Raw genomic sequence first — 16,731 nt, 5'->3', positions numbered from 1 at the left:
ATGTTCTAATTAGCTGCTGGCTGGCTGTGTGTGACAGTGTGTCTGTCTCAAACCCTACTTTTGCCATTTTCGAAACAGAAAGAAAAGAAAAGAAAACCATGTCGAATGAATTCATTAATTATTCCTGTTTGAATTCTATGAATGGTGAATCCCATCTTAAAATTTCGTGGCCATAGCTGGCTGGAATTCTATTATTCTTAGTTCCGCGTGACTCTGCAGCATCCGCAGCTTAGCTACTCATTAATAATATATATATATATATATATATAGTATTTCTATGAATTAAAAAGAACAGACAAACAATTCTCTGAGAAAACAAAAAGAGAGAAATTAAAATACTGATGAATGCTCACTTGCCCATTGGTATCTCTCTTGATGATCAGCCTTTAATTTAAACTCTCAAGTCTGACCTTGCTAAGTTGCTAGTGATTGATTGTCTGCTGCCACAGGCGTACAGGGTAACACCAGCAGGCTCATGAATATATATATATATATATATATATATATACATGTGTGTGTGTGTAAGATCCACTCACATTCACATTCACAATTTCAGCCTCAGAAGCTATATTAATTGTTTTCAATTCCTCATTTCATTTTAATTAAAAGTATATTTTCTTGCGGCGAAAGAAAGGGTGGGCTTGCATTGCATTGCTTCTCACGAGGGCACCATTTATTTATTGATTCCCCCTACTGTTATATTATCTTTATACTTTATTTATTCTATTCCCTAGTCAGACTTTGAGCATCTCGCTCACCCCTCCTACTTTTTATCATTCATACTATTTGTTAAATTATAACTTTGATCTACGAATCAGTACACTACTGGATTATCACATTTTAGCAAATAAATTTTCATATTTTTGGACTTTACTACTGGATTATCACATTTTAGGGTTTCGTTAATGAATTTTCACATTTTGAGGTTACACAAGTGAATTGATGCATTTTGGAGTTTCATTAATGAATGTTGCATTTTAGAGTTTCGTTAATGAATGTTGGATTGTTTATTATTTTTGCCTAAGGGAACTATGAGCATAGAGAAAAAAAGAAGGGGGGGGGGGGGGAGAGGAACAAAACATGTAGTGAGCTCATTTCAGCCCACCCCAATAGGTCCAGCCCGATCTAACTTGGTGGGCTTGAGAAAGCCCAAGCCCCAGCATGAGCCTAAGCTTTGAATTATTTGTACCGACCCAGTCAAATATTTTCACTCTCCTCGTTAAAATTTAGCGCAGTTCAAGCTCATAAAATTTAGGCTGGGCTAGCCCAACACGGTCCATTGACAACAATGCATAAACCAAAAACAACTGCCTTCCCATTTGCGCGTTAGAGCATCTGCACAAACAACTTTTGTGCATTCATCATATCAAGCCATCGTACAATCACACCTCCGAAATTAAACTGCAATTTCAACACCCCCTATACAAGCCACTAATAATAAGGCTCCAACTGTAAACAGAAAAAAGAAAAAGAAAAAAAGGATGCAATTGACAGTAATGCATTGCTAATCAATCTACCAACTCCATAACTTAATCTACAAGACCAAAATAAAATTAAAAAAATTGCTCCCGGGAAGAGTGAACAATCATTTGCTCTTACCCTTTTTCCTTTTCTTGGAAGAGCTGGTGCTGTTTTTGCTCCGACTACACTTCGGACAAAACCAATCACCCTCCGGAACAACCTCAAGTGGCGGATTGCAGCAGTCAATATGAGTACCAACCCCACAGCCAACAGAACCGCTTTCGTTGCCACATATCAGCATTACCTCTCCTCTCTCTACAGATCCGCAAACCACGCAAGGTATATCACTACTACCAGAATTATCCCGAGGTGCAAAAATGTCTTCGACAATCTCTTCTGCCCTCCTCTGCAGCCTCCCAAACGAATTTTCTGCCCATGCATGAGTATTGTGCAGCACATGTCTTTCAAGTGGGTACCCAGGTTTGCACACATACTCAACCAAGTAATCTGTTGCAACGCAAGGTATCTCATGTTTCAAGAACTCTTGTACCCACATATCGACCCGTGGCATGCCTGGGCTGACAATGGCAAAGTCAACCCCCGAGTCAAGGAATCGAGTGTAAGGAGGACAAGTTGCCAATATTGTCCCGTCACCAGCCTTCACAACACGCTTCAGAGTATCCTGTTGAAGATGAGAAGTGCATTATGAATATTCTGGTTAACAATGGCTTATGAATCAACCAGGGTAAAACTTATTCTCTGGTCAGCTTTCAATCCATTTCAGGCAATAATATCCCACATCGGTATGAAAAAATAATTTCTGAAAGATATCTAATTTTTTTGGCAAAAGTTAAGGCTTCTGTATCAGAAAAATGTAAGACATGAAACTAAATTTGGAAATACTACATACCAAAGGTGGTGCAATACATTCACCGTATATGATAATGCGCATTCCGTGGAAGGCACCATGGCCTGTTCTCTCTCTCAAGAGCCGCCACTTCCTTGGAGCCTCCAAATTGATTGCACCGTCTTCACTAAGGCCATTCTGGTGCCATTCATAAGGTTCCTCTGCCAAAAATCTTCCTGCCTGATTACTAGCTGCCAAATAATCACTCTTAAGAATCCACCTGCACTTCACATAGAATACGTTAAACCATCCATTTGCACTGGAAAAATTCAATTAGCTGACCCAAAACTTCTCAAGAAAAAGGACCTTAAGGGCTTCAGTAATGATATAAGGTATGTACCTTCCAGATGCTGTAGCAGCGAAAAACTTCTCCGTCCTCTTTATTGGACCTGGAGCTATGAAGTGTGTTGCCTGGTAAGACCAGTGATGAGAATCACGGCAACATCTTCCTTTCAAACACCTGATAACTTGCCGAAAGTCCTTTCTTTGAAATTTGTCCCCACTCAAAATAAACCATACAGGTTCAGTTTTAACTTTGCTTGGAGCCTTCCCCTCTGGTATTGAAGAATTAGGACTGGTCTCTACAGATGTCTGATTTATCTTCAATGGAGTTATATTAGATTTAACAGTTGATTTTCCTGCCTGCTGTTCGGCCGTACTTACAGATTGATCCCCACAAACAATCGGCCTGTTTTCCTTCATTTTGGAAGAGTTCTCTAACTTATTTTTGGGCACACTACGGCACTTAGATTTGCCTACTATTTTTTCCAGTTCCTTCTCTGTCTCCCCAATATTCTCATTCTGAGTATCTTCATCACAGACAAATTTGTTAGGTTTCATGACATCAGCCACAGCAGGAACAGCTTTAAACTTGGTTTTACCCAAAGCACGCCTTTTCCCCTTGTTCTTCTTTCCTTTGACACCGTCTCCTTCTGAGCTTGACTCAACCAGCAAGGAAATCCTGTCAGAAACTGTCGTTTCTCGTTCATTTCCATCTGTATTTTCTGCTGAGGCCATTGCATCACCATGAACACAGGCATCAGAGTGATCTGATATCTGCTGCATCCCTTCCGATTTCTCTTCAGTAGTGACACATTTACTTGTGGATTGAACCCCTATAGCCTTTGCTTCATGAAGAACATTCTCTAACTTATGTTCACTTTCTTCCTCAGGAGCCTCAGTTTCATCATCCATAGATTGAATATTATTCTCAGCAACATCTGCAGTCATGGTAACATCTTTTCCCTCCACCTCCTTTGGGGGTTCCGCAGTAGCACCTGGATAAAGCATGTCAAGAGGGGATTTCTCATGGTCCCCTGAATTTAAATGAAAAGTGGTATCATTTAAGGAGGCATCTACACCTAAGCACACAGACCCCTTTTGGTTAGCAGAAGTTAACTTAGGCCTAGAAACCAGGATCTTCTTGGAAATCGTCCTCTTGCTTACTGATTGTGTATCTAAGTGATTATTTCCATATTTAAGCAAGTTCAAACTAGCAGGGTCATTGGAATTATTAGTCACTGACTTTTTGTTATTTGAAGACAGACCCTCAACATCTTGATGCTGATTTTGCAGTTCCACTGTTTTGCTGACTGCAAATGTCGGTTTTTCCACAACACAATCTACAATGCCAGCCTTGCTCGTTAAGCTGGACTTTGTTGATCTTTGAAAAGTTGTTGGAGGTGTTTTCTTGTTGCCATTTCCATCTTCCGCTGTCTCAGAGGTCACAGTTGCAGAGAAAGGCAGATCACATGCCAATGGCTTCCAGATAACAGTAGATGATTTGATTGGTGAAGTACCAGCATATGAGCTTTCTACAGCATTCAAATTGACAGTCTTATCCAGAGAGTGGTCATCATTTCTGATGACATAATGGCTAGTAGTCTCATATGAACCATCAACCATAGATGTTGGCTTTGCTTTTGGAGATTTATCACTTGATGAAGGACTACAAATAATGCCTGCTTCTGCATCATGATTCATCTTCTGTGATTTGGAGCTATCATGAGAAAGATCCATCGTCCTTTTCCGAGGCAATATACCACTTGATTCTTCTCCATTCTGTGAATGAATTCTTTTTAAGGGGACTTCAACACAACTGGAGTCAATTTTGTAATTTTCTTGATCTGCCTTAAAGGTATAAGAGGCTAAACCAAATTTGGCATTTGATTTGCAAATGGGTACTTTAGAAGACACACTTCCATTGCTTGATTTATCTCCCACGTGCAGTGGAAGTGTTGACTTCAATGGGGTTTGCCTTGAGTAGCTTAGGGTCCTAGCAGAATGAGCAGGCCTTTCAGCAGTTCCAAAATTAGATGTCAAATCATCTCTCACCTTAGGATCTGGAGTTCTGTGATGTTGGTCATTTAGCTCACCATCTGTACCATCCCTAAATTTGCATGCATTCTGACAGCTTACTCCGTTGGAAACGTAAGCATTAGAAAAGCTTGAGGCTTGACCTAATTTATTCTCATTCTGAGGAATCGATACATGGTCCATAGCATTATAAAAATTCATGGGAACCTTAGGCACGTCTCCTTCTGATTTAGGCATTCCAGATGTTGCTGGGGGACTTTTTATATTAATAGGACTCTTATACATGTTTCTCCCCCCAGATTGCTTCATAATGGTGTTTTCGGCCTCATCTTCTGAATCTCTAGCCTCAGCTTCCATCATCTCCATCTCATAGCCACTGTCGAGAGAGAGAGTGAGAGTTCAGCACGAACATTGGCAGACATATAAAGAACAAGTTATTTCCAAAGTGTACACACAACCAACTCACCTCTTGTTATAATCATCTTCAGGAAGGAGCGCCCAATCCCTTAAGCTGAAGCATTTATAAAGGATCTTAGATAGGAAATAATAATAATTCATGATGGTGGCAACTTTTTCATATTGTAACATTCTGAAAAGACATCACCTAATATCAGAATTTGAAAACATAAGAGAATGAAGAAAACATGAACTTACCAATCTTCCAACCAGTGATGGTTGACCAGCTTTATCTTTGGGATTTTCTTGGCAAGTTCATACTTCTCCCCTTCAGATATAACAAGAAGTTGTTCTATACCATTTAAGCACTTTTGACATAGAAGTACAAAATGTAAAGAGCTGAAGAAGAATTCATCACAGGAAATAAAAGAAAACCATACCCTCAAATTTGTAGCATATGAGATGAGTGACTTTGTTTGCCACCAAGGGCTTAGAAAATTGAGCACCCATTAAACCCACCATTGTCTGATAAAGAAAACAGAAAGAAATCATGAGACAGGGTATACTCATGAAACAACTCTCCAATAGGGCCTGTATCAGAAGTTACAAAAAAGTAGAAATGTGTACCATAATGTCATCTCTATCTTGTCGCTGATATCCAGTCAAGCATACAATTAAACTCTTGGCATCCGGAATACCATTCAAATCTTTAAGAGGTCTGTATATAATCTGTGCAACGACTATTATAAATACGAAACAGTGTGCAAATAGTAATATATAAGGATTTCGTGAAAATGTTTTGAAGCTATGCGTTCTTAATAAACATTGCTTAGCTTACAGTATTAGTCAAATGAATAAGTGGCAAGCGTCACTGGGAATGGGGACATGTTGAAGAAGCTAGATTCGGAAAAACAAAAGAAAGGGGCAGAATGAATGGTATGATTGTAAAATGATAAGGCAAATCAGAGTGAGAAAGACGGGATAGAAAACTCACAGAAGTAGACTCAACGGGCACTCCGACATCAAAACTATGATGAACCCATAAAGCCGTGACAAGTGTTTTGCCGTCATTTCGAGCAGCAACACATATGGGATCATCCTACGCACCAGATAATTCCAATGCAAAAACAGTATTACATTTCAATTATAACAAAAATTGTAGGAGCAAACATATAGTAGCATAAAGTTAAAACGTCAAAATTGTAACTTGAGAAGCAATGACAAGAAAATCGACTTACAAACACAGTTTTATCCACAACCACATGACTGCAATTCGGGGAATAGTGGCCGACATCCACTGCGCCACAACCCACAAGCTTAGATCGAACCTACGCCATATCAATTAACACAAAAGTGAACAAGGGCATAACATAATATACGTGTAATACATGGAAATTTGAAATTTCTAACTTGTAACTTGTACGAGAGAGAGAGAGAGAGAGAGAGAGAGAGAGAGAGGAGGAAGGAGGACCTTTTGCTCGTGAAGGGGGTCGAATCCCAAGAGAATGAAACGGACGCCGAGAAACGTTTTCGACGGAGAATTGCCCTCCGACATTGAAATCTGAATCTCAACACTCTCTCTCACAAGTTATACACTTAATACATCCCCAAAAGCCTACCCTAACCAAACCTAACCTCAGAAAAATAAAACAAGGTGAGGTGTGATAGTGATTCAAAGGCTGGAGAAGACAAATGCTTCTTTCTGCTCTGTCGTCTCTTGCTAAAAGCCCAAAACGAAACTTGTGGAGGAAGACTGACTGACTAATTGGGGGAAATGAAATTATTTATTATTTTTGGTTTATCTATAAATAAAAAAAAGCGGGAGAGAGAAGGAGGGAGGGAACTCAAATTCTGTTTTCTTTTTTCTTTTTTTGATTTTGGTGCAGTGGCGGGAGGACTAAATTGTGCGAGTGCTCCACGTGTAATCTACCGCATGACAGATGTTGAACACGTGTCACTGCCTACGAGAAGAGAGCCCAGAAACCCAAATGATAACAAGTCCGAAGCCCATAATGAAACCGTTATCTGCTATTTCTGTCCGAAGCCTAAATGAGTTTTTGTGGTTGTTTAACAGTGCAATCATGATCTTGCACTTGTTTAACAGTGCAATCACGGATAATTCAATCCAATCAAATATTAATGGAATGAAATCGGATTGAATTGAAAAAATTATAATTCAATTTATGTTGGATCAAATGCAGATTGGTAAGATTGTGTTGGTTTCGAACTAATATACACCCTTATATGCGGGGGAATGTGAGAATGTGAAGATGAAATGTCCACATTAGAAAGTTGAGAAACTTAACAAGGGCTGTGAAATAGCCCAACACAAAAGTTTTTACAAAATTTTCTAACTTTCCAATATGGAACATTTTCATATTCACATTCTCACACCCAAAATGAAAAATAAAAAGGGACCAAATGCCTAACCTAATCTAACCTCAAGAAGATAGAACAAGGTGAGGTGTGATGATGAGTGATTCAAGAGCCTAAAACTAAAACAAAACTTGTGGAGGAAGTACTGAGGCAAATGAAATGAAATGACTATTATTATTTATGCTTGGCCCAAAAAAAAAAGGTTATTAATTTAATATTTTTTGTGATCATATTTGTAAGTAAAAGCGGGAGAGAGAAGGGAGGGAAGGGAACTAAAACTATTTTGTGATTTTAGTGCAGTGGCGGGATGGAGGACTAAATTTCGTGAGTGCTCCACGTGGAATCTACGGGATGACAAATATTGAACACGTGTCGCTGCCCACGAGAGAAGACGAACAACACGGAGCCCGAACCGAAGCCCATGATAACTAAACTTGTGTTAGGTGAATCACCAACCGCCCGCTGGATGAGTTTGGTAAATCGAAGGATCATCAATGAGTAAGACCCATTCCATGTATTCGACGACAATTCAATCAACTCCAGTATAGGAGAAGAGAAGAGTGAGGCTGTGTGGCACTTGCGGTACTAGTTGGTAAAGCTTTGCTTACGGGTCCGGGGTCCTTGTATCGAGTTCAATCGTTCGTTGTTGGGTTTGGTGGTCTTCTCGTCTTCCTTCAAAAACCACTAAAACCCTAAAAAATAAAAAAGCCTTTGGGTTTGCAAAATTTGAATTGAGCGAGATGGCTTGGTTGACTCGATTCCTAGCAGCCGTGGCTTTCTTAGCCATCGGAGTGATTTTCTCCCCGGAGACCTTTGGATCCAAATCGGATGGTCTGAATTCACCAACCCTCTCCACCTACCTAAAACTGGCCCATCTCCTCACCTTCTCCACCGCTTTCGGTGCGGCTCTCTGGGTTACCTTCATCGGCGGCATCATCATGTTCAAGTAGGTCACCTTTTATTTTCTTCACCTCATTTTTTCCATTTCCATTTTTTTTTTTTCAATTTTCTTGGAAGGAAATTGATTTGGATTGGATGGGATGGGATTTGTGGTTATTATTGAAATTAGGAATCTTCCGAGGCATCAGTTTGGCAATCTTCAAAGCAAGATGTTTCCAGCGTATTTCTCAATGGTGGGGATCTGCTGTGCAGTATCAGTAGCCTCGTTTGGGTATTTGCATCCCTGGAACTCTTCTTCTGTTGCTGAGAAGTACCAGCTCGGCTTTTTGCTCTCTTCCTTGGCCTTCAATCTCACCAATTTGTTTGTCTTCACACCCATGACCGTCGAGGTGACATTTACTCTCTACTCTTTCCTTCTTTTAATGTGTCTTTGTTAATTGCTCCTTGCTAATTGCTACTTGCTGAGTGTTAATTGCCACTTGCCAGCTGCTACTTGATAATTGCTAAATCATGTGCATTTTATTCCATAACTTGACAAAATATTGGCCTAGCTACCAGATTTTTCATTCTTGTCTCTCGACAGGCAAAACTAAAACCAATCTGTGACTGTGTGTTAGGTTCAAATTCAAATTAGTGCTTGTTTTACCAAACATGTATATATATATATATACAGTCCCCTTCTATTGAGGGATCCCTCAAATAATTTTATTTGAGGGACGCCCTTTAGGGTACCCTACAATTTTTTTCTCAATGATCCAAACTATCTATTTTTTAGGTCTTCATTCATAGATCATCCTTACAAAAAATTAGACAAATCGGAAACCGTTTCGACATCTAATTATGTCTTACAAAATCAATGAACACGGTGCTTCAAGAAAATGCTAAAATTTCAATAACTTAATTGAGTGGTCAAATGATATCGGATTCAAGTGATTTTTTGTAGAGATGATCTTTGAATGAGTATCTACAAAATAGACGGTTTGGATTAGTGAAATACAATCCGGAGTGGGGCCTACAAGGAGTGTCTCTCAAATAAGCTTATTTGAGGGATCCCTCAATGGAAGCTCTCTATATATATATATATATATATATATATATATAATAATAAAAACCTGTTTGTGTGTTTATTTTGTTACATTTTGTTAGTAGCTGACACGCATATAACAATGAGACTGGTAATTTGTTTTGATCATAACTAGAAATTGCTCTGATTGCACATGTTTGTATAGCAGCATGTGATGGTGCTCTGTTAATTGTAATTGTGGTGCAGATGATGAAGCAAAGGCATAAGGTGGAGAGGGAACAGAACATTGGGGAAGAAGTTGGATGGTCGAAAAATGTGCAAGTGGCAAAGGTAAACCCAAAACTAGCAGCCATGAATAAGAAATTTGGGATGATTCATGGGTTATCATCTCTAGCCAACATCATGGCCTTTGGCAGCCTTGCTATGCACTCATGGTACTTGGCTAGTAAACTTAATCTGTAACCAAATAAAACAAGGAAGGAAAAGAAGAAAACGAAAAAAAACCCCAAGTTTCCTTTTGTTTTGAGGATTGGGGATAGGGGATTGAATAAAGTAGTAGGGCTCTCTATGCTTTCTTCTCAGTTTGATTCAACGTTATATGTACAAGAATATGATTATCTCCTTTTTGTCTATGAAATATAATGCTCTAAGCAGTGTGTCATATGATATGACCAGTGGAAATGTGAGTTTATAATGAAGATGATATGCTGCGTTATTGTTTGGTTATTTTTACTCATGCGTCAGCCGGAGTCTGTTGCCCTGACCCTATATTGACTGAAGGGGATTGGAATAGCCCAAAACTGTTTCTTTTACTTTAGCAGTAATAACAATCACTGCTAAACTGAAATTGGATTTGGTTACATGCTAAAATCATTGTAATGTGCCCTAACATTAACATGTATGGAATTCAGTTTTTCTGTATACACTGTCCGAGGCATCTCCAACCTTCCGAATGTCTCACACTAGTTTGACAAGGATACTCAACAATAGCATTTGCAGCCCAGCTCTTTCTTTTTCAAAAAAGAGGATACTCAACAATAGATGACATGGCAGTGCTAACTAACTAACTGACTGCCTAACTTAACTGGTATTAAATATGTAATCTAAAACTTGCAACTATATTTTGGGCATTTGAGTGGAGGTGGGTATGGTAAGTAAGTATACTGTAATGTGTAGACATTTTGTAGTTAGTGTGTACTCACATTTATAAATTATATATGTACTTGTTGTACGTATATGTATACTATACTATGGGCAAATACATTAATTCTTTGTCAGACACATTAACAGCCTGGTGGGCTGGGCTGCGTTGGATGGATATGCAGAGGTAGGTATTATTACGAAGGAAGGAACTTTACCCAGCCATTTTGGACCGGGCAGCAGAATACTAGCACTGGCTCACACATACAGACACCTATTTTGTCCCCCTTCTCCAGCTCCGGCTCAATGTTATTGTCAATTTGTCACGCACCCAACCCAACCCAACCCAACTGACTTGTGCTCTGGCTTCTTCTTCTCCTTGACTACTCTCCTCAATTTTGACGTCATTTTGCACGCGCGTAAACGTGAATATCACTATAACGTAGCATCCATTCATATGAGATGAATTTTCTCATTTATTATTATCATATCATTATTTATTATCTGTCTATGCATGTTGTTGGATTGGATTTGGAACTCCATCGCGTTCAATACGACTCAAAATGGTGTACATAAGTCAGTCAGTCAAACATCTCGTTTTCAAATCTTTTTTCCACATTGCTTATTGCTTTTTGCTTCCACACTTGGATAAACTTACAGATCAATGATCATTGTTGAGTGAGTCGCATCAATTTCACCAGACTGGAGCTAACCCTCACAAGAATTTTAGGCCAAAAAGAAAACAACATACAAACAATATTCGAGTACCACTAATATTTCCTTTCTATGCCCCATTGATGTCATGCTATTTTCTGTACATACCACCTCCGCATTTATCATCTCTCAAAAATGTGAAAAAAAAAACAAACAAACAAACGTACACCTTGGATCATATCATTGGATTGCTTTCTATTTAAGGAAGAAAGATGAATAAAGAATCATCTAATTGTCTGCCCAGCCATTCCCACAACCCTTCCAAGTTCCTTTCCAACTATCTTAGCCAAAGTAATCACAATCTTCACTTGTGTGCCAACCTCACACTGGTCACCGCAAACTGATCATGCTGTATGCCCCCAACAGTAACAGTCGTGCAGGTACCAGAAGCAACACAAACAAATGCATATGCTGCAATGCAACCAGCCTACTGAACTGTTTCAACGACTCTTTTCCCGTTTGTAGCATGCCAGAAAAGTTGAACTGCTCGTGCCCCATATTGAATGATGCAACAGGCCTTCCCACAATCAGACCTCCATGCACACTACGGGCAGCTACGAGGGGCCACCAAACCTTGCGGCGCTGCTGTCTCCTGGCCTTCCTCATCTGGTTAAGCTCTTGGCGAATCACCTCACGAACAGATTTTAAGTATGAATTCACGTCATGATCTCTTTGAATGGTTCCTTCCGAACCATACGCAGACCGATCACTTAGGATCTCAAGTGGGTGTGGTGAGTTTAAGAATACCAACCGTGCAGCTTGGAGCTGCTTCTCTGCATCATTGGCATCTGATAACGGACAGCTTAGAAGATATAGACCACTGCCTGAAGGAAGAAGGTGATGGTTTGGCGAGAATTTTTCATCTGGTTGAAGAATCAGGAGCTCCCCCATTGGAGAATACAATAGCTTCTGTTTTTTAAAATACGAAAATGATCAGATATATCAGATGCAGGGGAACAATGAAAGAATTGACTCAATGTTATTCTATTCTCCTGGTTTGATCTTTCTGAAAGAGTACAAGTTCTACCTGGTTATTGAGACAGGGAAGATTCCGAAAGTTCCCATTTAAAGCCTTGAGAAGCTCTGCCACATGATTTGGATAATTGCAAGAGAATGCACGGGGTACAATGTCTCTGTGCAACGTAATAGCCTGAACATGACTCCGTGGTAATCCAAGTTTGCGAAGCAGTTGATCACCTCCACACATGATGGATGGCGCACCAAAAGTAATAACAGGAAGTAATGAAGAAATTGGCACTTCAAGTCGTATAAGCAACATGAGATTTATTAGTAGTGCTAAGCTTCCCCCTAAAGAATGCCCAGTAAAACGAAAGGTTGCATGGTCACCACGAGATTTGAGATGGGCATGGACTTCAGGCAGCATCTGTTCATAAATCCCTTTCGCAGCCTCATATATGCCTCTATGCACAAGCACATCCAGTCCCTAGAAAAAGCAGATGCATTCAATAAGTACTCAACTAAAAGTATTCATCAATCTCCCTCAGAACAGTTCATTTGAAGCATCAACATCTTTGTTTTTTTATCTCAATGACCTCTCACAAACAGAGTAGATACTAAAACTAGAAAAACTAAACATATTGTGAAAGGATTAACCTCAAACTGAATGGGCTCAAAAAGTAGATTTGCTTGCCAGGATGCCAGTGATTCAGAACCCTGCAAATAAAAAATATTTAAAGTCAAATATAGAAAAGATACCAAATATTATGAAATAAAATGAGCTAACAAGTAAATCATATAATTGGGAAAAAAGGCAAAACTAGCCATCTGAGAATATACAATGTGTGCCCTTTGTTTTAACCGCTAATAGACAGAAAATTATTCTAAAAGCCCCAACATGCTTAAGCATTTGAGATACATAAATATTGTAAAGAGAATAAGGCAGGCCCCTCTGGCAAATGCCTATAAACCTATAGCGGGAGGAAATATGAAACAAATTATCAGTCTGCATACCTGAATGACAAAGAATCTGGTGCCTCTTTGATCGTCATCACATATAAACCACTCGCAAGGTGATGAACATGTTGAATTTAAGTCATCTGCAACAGCCTGCTTTACTTCTTCCTTTGCAGCAACCACAGCTGTCACTGAGTCAGTGGTTGCCATTAAAGAAACCACTTCTGAGTTCATCCTATTAACAACGTCACTTCTTCCACTGCTTTCTTCAGGTGAGTTTTTATCAGTCTCAGTCTCAGCCTCTGAACATTTGGATGGAAGTATGCTCCTTGTATGAGAATGCAGATAGGAAGCTGCAGAAGCAGCAATCTGATAAGCAGCAGATGCACTTATTCGATATCCGTTGTTCTTTTGCTCCTTCTCCTTCCCTTCTGCATCTTCTTCCCTGTCTTCCTCTAGGTTTTTCTCTGTTTCTTGAATTTCAGCTGACACTTGATCTTTCTCAGTTTTAGCAGTCAGTTCCTTCTTCTCTATCGATGAAGTAACAAAGCGCAGACCATAACATCTTAGGAGATTTCCTGGCTGAATTTGAAAATAGAGAAATTAAATTCTTATGCATGAAACTTTATATGGGAATTTAAAAGCTTGAATGGTGAATTAGATACATGAGATGGTTTATCAACAAAAACAGATGATATTCAAGAGTAATTCTCCAATTTAAAGTAAAATACAACAATATCATAGGATACAGATCATGAACCTGAGGTTATCAAGAATGCAATAACGTGTTCAAGCGAGGAAAGAATGCAAACCACCATCCCCAATCAAAAATCAACAGAACACAAAATTTCTGTGATTCTATTTTATTCACATGATTAAGCTTTGATGCACCAATATTGGGTCGCTGCTTTTATGCACCAATATTGGGTCGCTGCTTTTATGAAAAGAAAGTTCTTATGTAAACTAAAACCTTCACGCGAATTCTAAATGAATGTCCAGAATTCAGATGACAAAATCTTATGAATGAACCCATTTGGCTTACGAGAAAGAAGAGCAGGATTGGCAAATTTTGGAGAGACTAAAGATGACAAATACATTCTATAAAAACAGAGAAACAAAAGTAGAATTTCAAAAAGGGTAGCCTAATTTGACTGATTGGTCAGGCGATCAAATCTGAAACAAGAAGAAAATTGCTGGATTCTCGCGGAAAAGCAAACATTCTTTACCCTGTGAAATTGTTCAGTTTGAAAGTAGGAATCATTTCATAAAGCCAAATAAAAAAGAAAGCCACATGAAAGATCCACATCATAACAATGGAAATCAAATCAAATCAAACCAGAAATTGTAAGTTGGTCTTAAATGTTCACCCAAAAGAAAAGCCCCTATCTCTCCCGTGAATCTTATACAAAACAAATTGGGAATGGGAAGGGGAAGGGGAATGTTGTGTGCGCACCTGGATTTTAGGAATGGAATATGCTAAGTTCCCCAAATACGACATTTGAGCGTACAACCTCGCTTCCGCCAACGAAACCTTCCGAAGCAACCTCGAGAACGAATCTTTATCAAGCTCAGCCGCCGCTGCATCATCTTCGTCGTCTGAAACTCTACAACAATCATTTTCGTCATCATCTCCCTCAGAGCCAGGCCCATTTCCGTCGTCACGGAGCACGGTTTTCTCATTGCGAAGCTCAGCAACACCACCCCCCTGTTCCTCTCTCCCTCTCCGCAGAGAGAGAGACCTCACGTGCAAAATTTTCAAGACCCAGTTGCCACTTTGACCGTCCGACTCCATTGTCGCACTCTGGCCCTCCTCCTTCTCCTCCTTCTCCGCCTCCGCCTCGAAAGGGACGGCGTCAGCGTCGTCGAGAGGCATCCCATTCCCGTTGTAGGTGGGTCCACCTCCTCTTGCTCTTGATCCTCCAGGCCATAAAGATTGCAAGGGGTGCTTGAACGAGAACATAGAAAAGGGGGTCGTCTTCTTGTGAGCCGTGGTTGTAGTGGACTTGTCTACCCCGGCAGTGGAGGTGGATCTCCCAATGGCGCTGACCTGAGATGGAGATGGGTTGGTACGGATGTCGAGCGCTGCAGCCGCTGAAATCGCGGGAGGTATCCCATGTATCACTGACGCAGTTGTTTTCAAACAAAGGCCATCCATTTCTGACTCCCTGCCTGATTATTCCTTCCTCCCTTATATACAATTGTTCTGATTTATGGGGGGTTTTGGTTTGCAAGACAAGTGAACGAACAAAAAAGATCAAAATAAAAGCTCTAACTTGAAAGGCTATTCAATTACAAACAGAGTGTTGGAGTTTTAAATAGGATCGTCTCTGTTACAGGAAATGAGAGAGATAGAGAGAGATAGAGAGAGGGAGAGAGGCTGCCAGAAAACAAAAGAAAATTAAAAAGGGCAGAGGAGAGGGGGTGGCGTGGTTGGGCATGTAATTTTGTAGTTTGGAAAACCCGAACTGCTCACCAACTTCACGAATCACTCTTTTTTTGCAACCTTGTTTTTCGTGTATTTCTCTTCCTTTCTTTTCCATTTTGGTCCCATAAAAAGAAGATTATTCATATAAATAAGGATACAAAAAAATCTTGATCCAGAGAGAGAGTTTGGGTAACTTGTTCCCGGAAGGAAGGAAAGGAAGTTGGTTTTGGTTTGAAATAATTCTGATTTTGATTTTGATAGGAGGGGAATACTTACTAATTGGGTATGTTTGAAATAACTTGTTCCCGGAAGAATGAATTGTTTGTTGTCCCACATGCCATGCCATCCATGCCATCCATGCCATGCCATAATGGCACATCACATTCACATGAGTGTTGGCTTGTGGAAATGTGAAACAAACACACCAAGTGGCAATATCAATACGAATATCATACGAAAGCGCGTGGTAGGCCCGAAATCTCCCTCTTTCTCTCTCTCTGGAGTCTCTGTATCTAATCTGCCAATCTGTTTCTGACTAAACTCGAAAAGCTATCGGCGACTTGCCACGTAAGAGGATGCGCATTATTATAATATTATTAGTAATTTAGTATTAGTCATTCAGCTAAATTCTAAAATAGAAAAATCCCATATATCCACGGGTGACGTGTCCGCAAAGCTCTCATCTCTCTCTCTCTGCACACAGACACAGAAAACAGCAAAGTAGCGAATGAATACGTCTCCTATACGTACTTTACTCAACTCCAAAACACCTGTCGCGCTCTGAAAAAAGTGTCATTTTGAAATGTGTTTTTTGTTTTTTTGTTTCTTTCCTTTCTTTTGATCAATTGATCATGTTTATATTTTTCCTTTTATTTGTTGCATGGATAGGCGAGGGCGAGGGCGAGGGCGAGGGCGAGGCGAGGCACATAAGGTTAAACAATAATAAATGTAAAAGTAATGTTGGTGGATTTGGAGTTGGAGTTGGACCTCCTCAAGCAATTTTTTGGCCAATAATAACGGCGACTACGACTCCTCCTTAATGTTGGGCCTGGCCTGCCTGCCGTGGGCTGGGAGTGGGACCCCTTCCTTCATTGAGGAGCGAGAGGAGGTTTCCTTTCCATATGAAAATTCGGTCTATTCTTCATTGAGGAGATGGAA

General features: G+C 39.9%; 3 protein-coding genes across 3 annotated transcripts; 1 reads left to right on the top strand and 2 right to left on the bottom strand.

Moving 5' to 3' along the window:
* Positions 1,294–7,172, bottom strand: LOC18768500 (BRCT domain-containing protein At4g02110). The gene is made up of 10 exons (XM_007199415.2): positions 6,552–7,172; positions 6,319–6,408; positions 6,075–6,179; positions 5,708–5,809; positions 5,521–5,605; positions 5,339–5,408; positions 5,151–5,195; positions 2,709–5,060; positions 2,372–2,588; positions 1,294–2,143 (listed from the first exon to the last, which is right to left on the bottom strand). The coding sequence occupies exons 1-10, from the start codon at positions 6,633–6,635 to the stop codon at positions 1,586–1,588; spliced, it is 3,708 nt and encodes a 1,235-aa protein (XP_007199477.1). The 5' UTR covers positions 6,636–7,172; the 3' UTR covers positions 1,294–1,585.
* On the top strand, positions 7,897–10,103 carry LOC18768329 (transmembrane protein 205). Its single transcript, XM_007200426.2, has 3 exons — positions 7,897–8,402; positions 8,526–8,745; positions 9,627–10,103. Exons 1-3 carry the CDS (start codon positions 8,197–8,199, stop codon positions 9,840–9,842), a joined length of 642 nt encoding a protein of 213 aa, XP_007200488.1. The 5' UTR covers positions 7,897–8,196; the 3' UTR covers positions 9,843–10,103.
* LOC18768616 lies at positions 11,108–15,779 on the bottom strand. The gene is made up of 5 exons (XM_007200248.2): positions 14,602–15,779; positions 13,206–13,730; positions 12,849–12,908; positions 12,262–12,678; positions 11,108–12,143 (listed from the first exon to the last, which is right to left on the bottom strand). Exons 1-5 carry the CDS (start codon positions 15,301–15,303, stop codon positions 11,565–11,567), a joined length of 2,283 nt encoding a protein of 760 aa, XP_007200310.1. The 5' UTR covers positions 15,304–15,779; the 3' UTR covers positions 11,108–11,564.

Source organism: Prunus persica, chromosome G8, assembly GCF_000346465.2.
Source record: "Prunus persica cultivar Lovell chromosome G8, Prunus_persica_NCBIv2, whole genome shotgun sequence".
Lineage (NCBI taxonomy): Eukaryota > Viridiplantae > Streptophyta > Magnoliopsida > Rosales > Rosaceae > Prunus > Prunus persica.
This window is presented reverse-complemented; position numbering and strand designations above follow the sequence as displayed.

Coding starts and splice junctions, on each gene's coding strand:
- LOC18768500 (XM_007199415.2), bottom strand. CDS start 6,635: ATGTCGGAGGGCAATTCTCCGTCGAAAACGTTTCTCGGCGTCCGTTTC. Junction 6,180..6,318: donor TTGTGGATAAAACTGTGTTT/GTAAGTCGATTT, acceptor TCTGGTGCGTAG/GATGATCCCATATGTGTTGC. Junction 2,144..2,371: donor AATGTATTGCACCACCTTTG/GTATGTAGTATT, acceptor CATCTTCAACAG/GATACTCTGAAGCGTGTTGT.
- LOC18768616 (XM_007200248.2), bottom strand. CDS start 15,303: ATGGATGGCCTTTGTTTGAAAACAACTGCGTCAGTGATACATGGGATA. Junction 12,679..12,848: donor TTGAGCCCATTCAGTTTGAG/GTTAATCCTTTC, acceptor TGCTTTTTCTAG/GGACTGGATGTGCTTGTGCA. Junction 12,144..12,261: donor TTCCCTGTCTCAATAACCAG/GTAGAACTTGTA, acceptor TTTAAAAAACAG/AAGCTATTGTATTCTCCAAT.
- LOC18768329 (XM_007200426.2), top strand. CDS start 8,197: ATGGCTTGGTTGACTCGATTCCTAGCAGCCGTGGCTTTCTTAGCCATC. Junction 8,403..8,525: donor GGCGGCATCATCATGTTCAA/GTAGGTCACCTT, acceptor TATTGAAATTAG/GAATCTTCCGAGGCATCAGT. Junction 8,746..9,626: donor TCACACCCATGACCGTCGAG/GTGACATTTACT, acceptor ATTGTGGTGCAG/ATGATGAAGCAAAGGCATAA.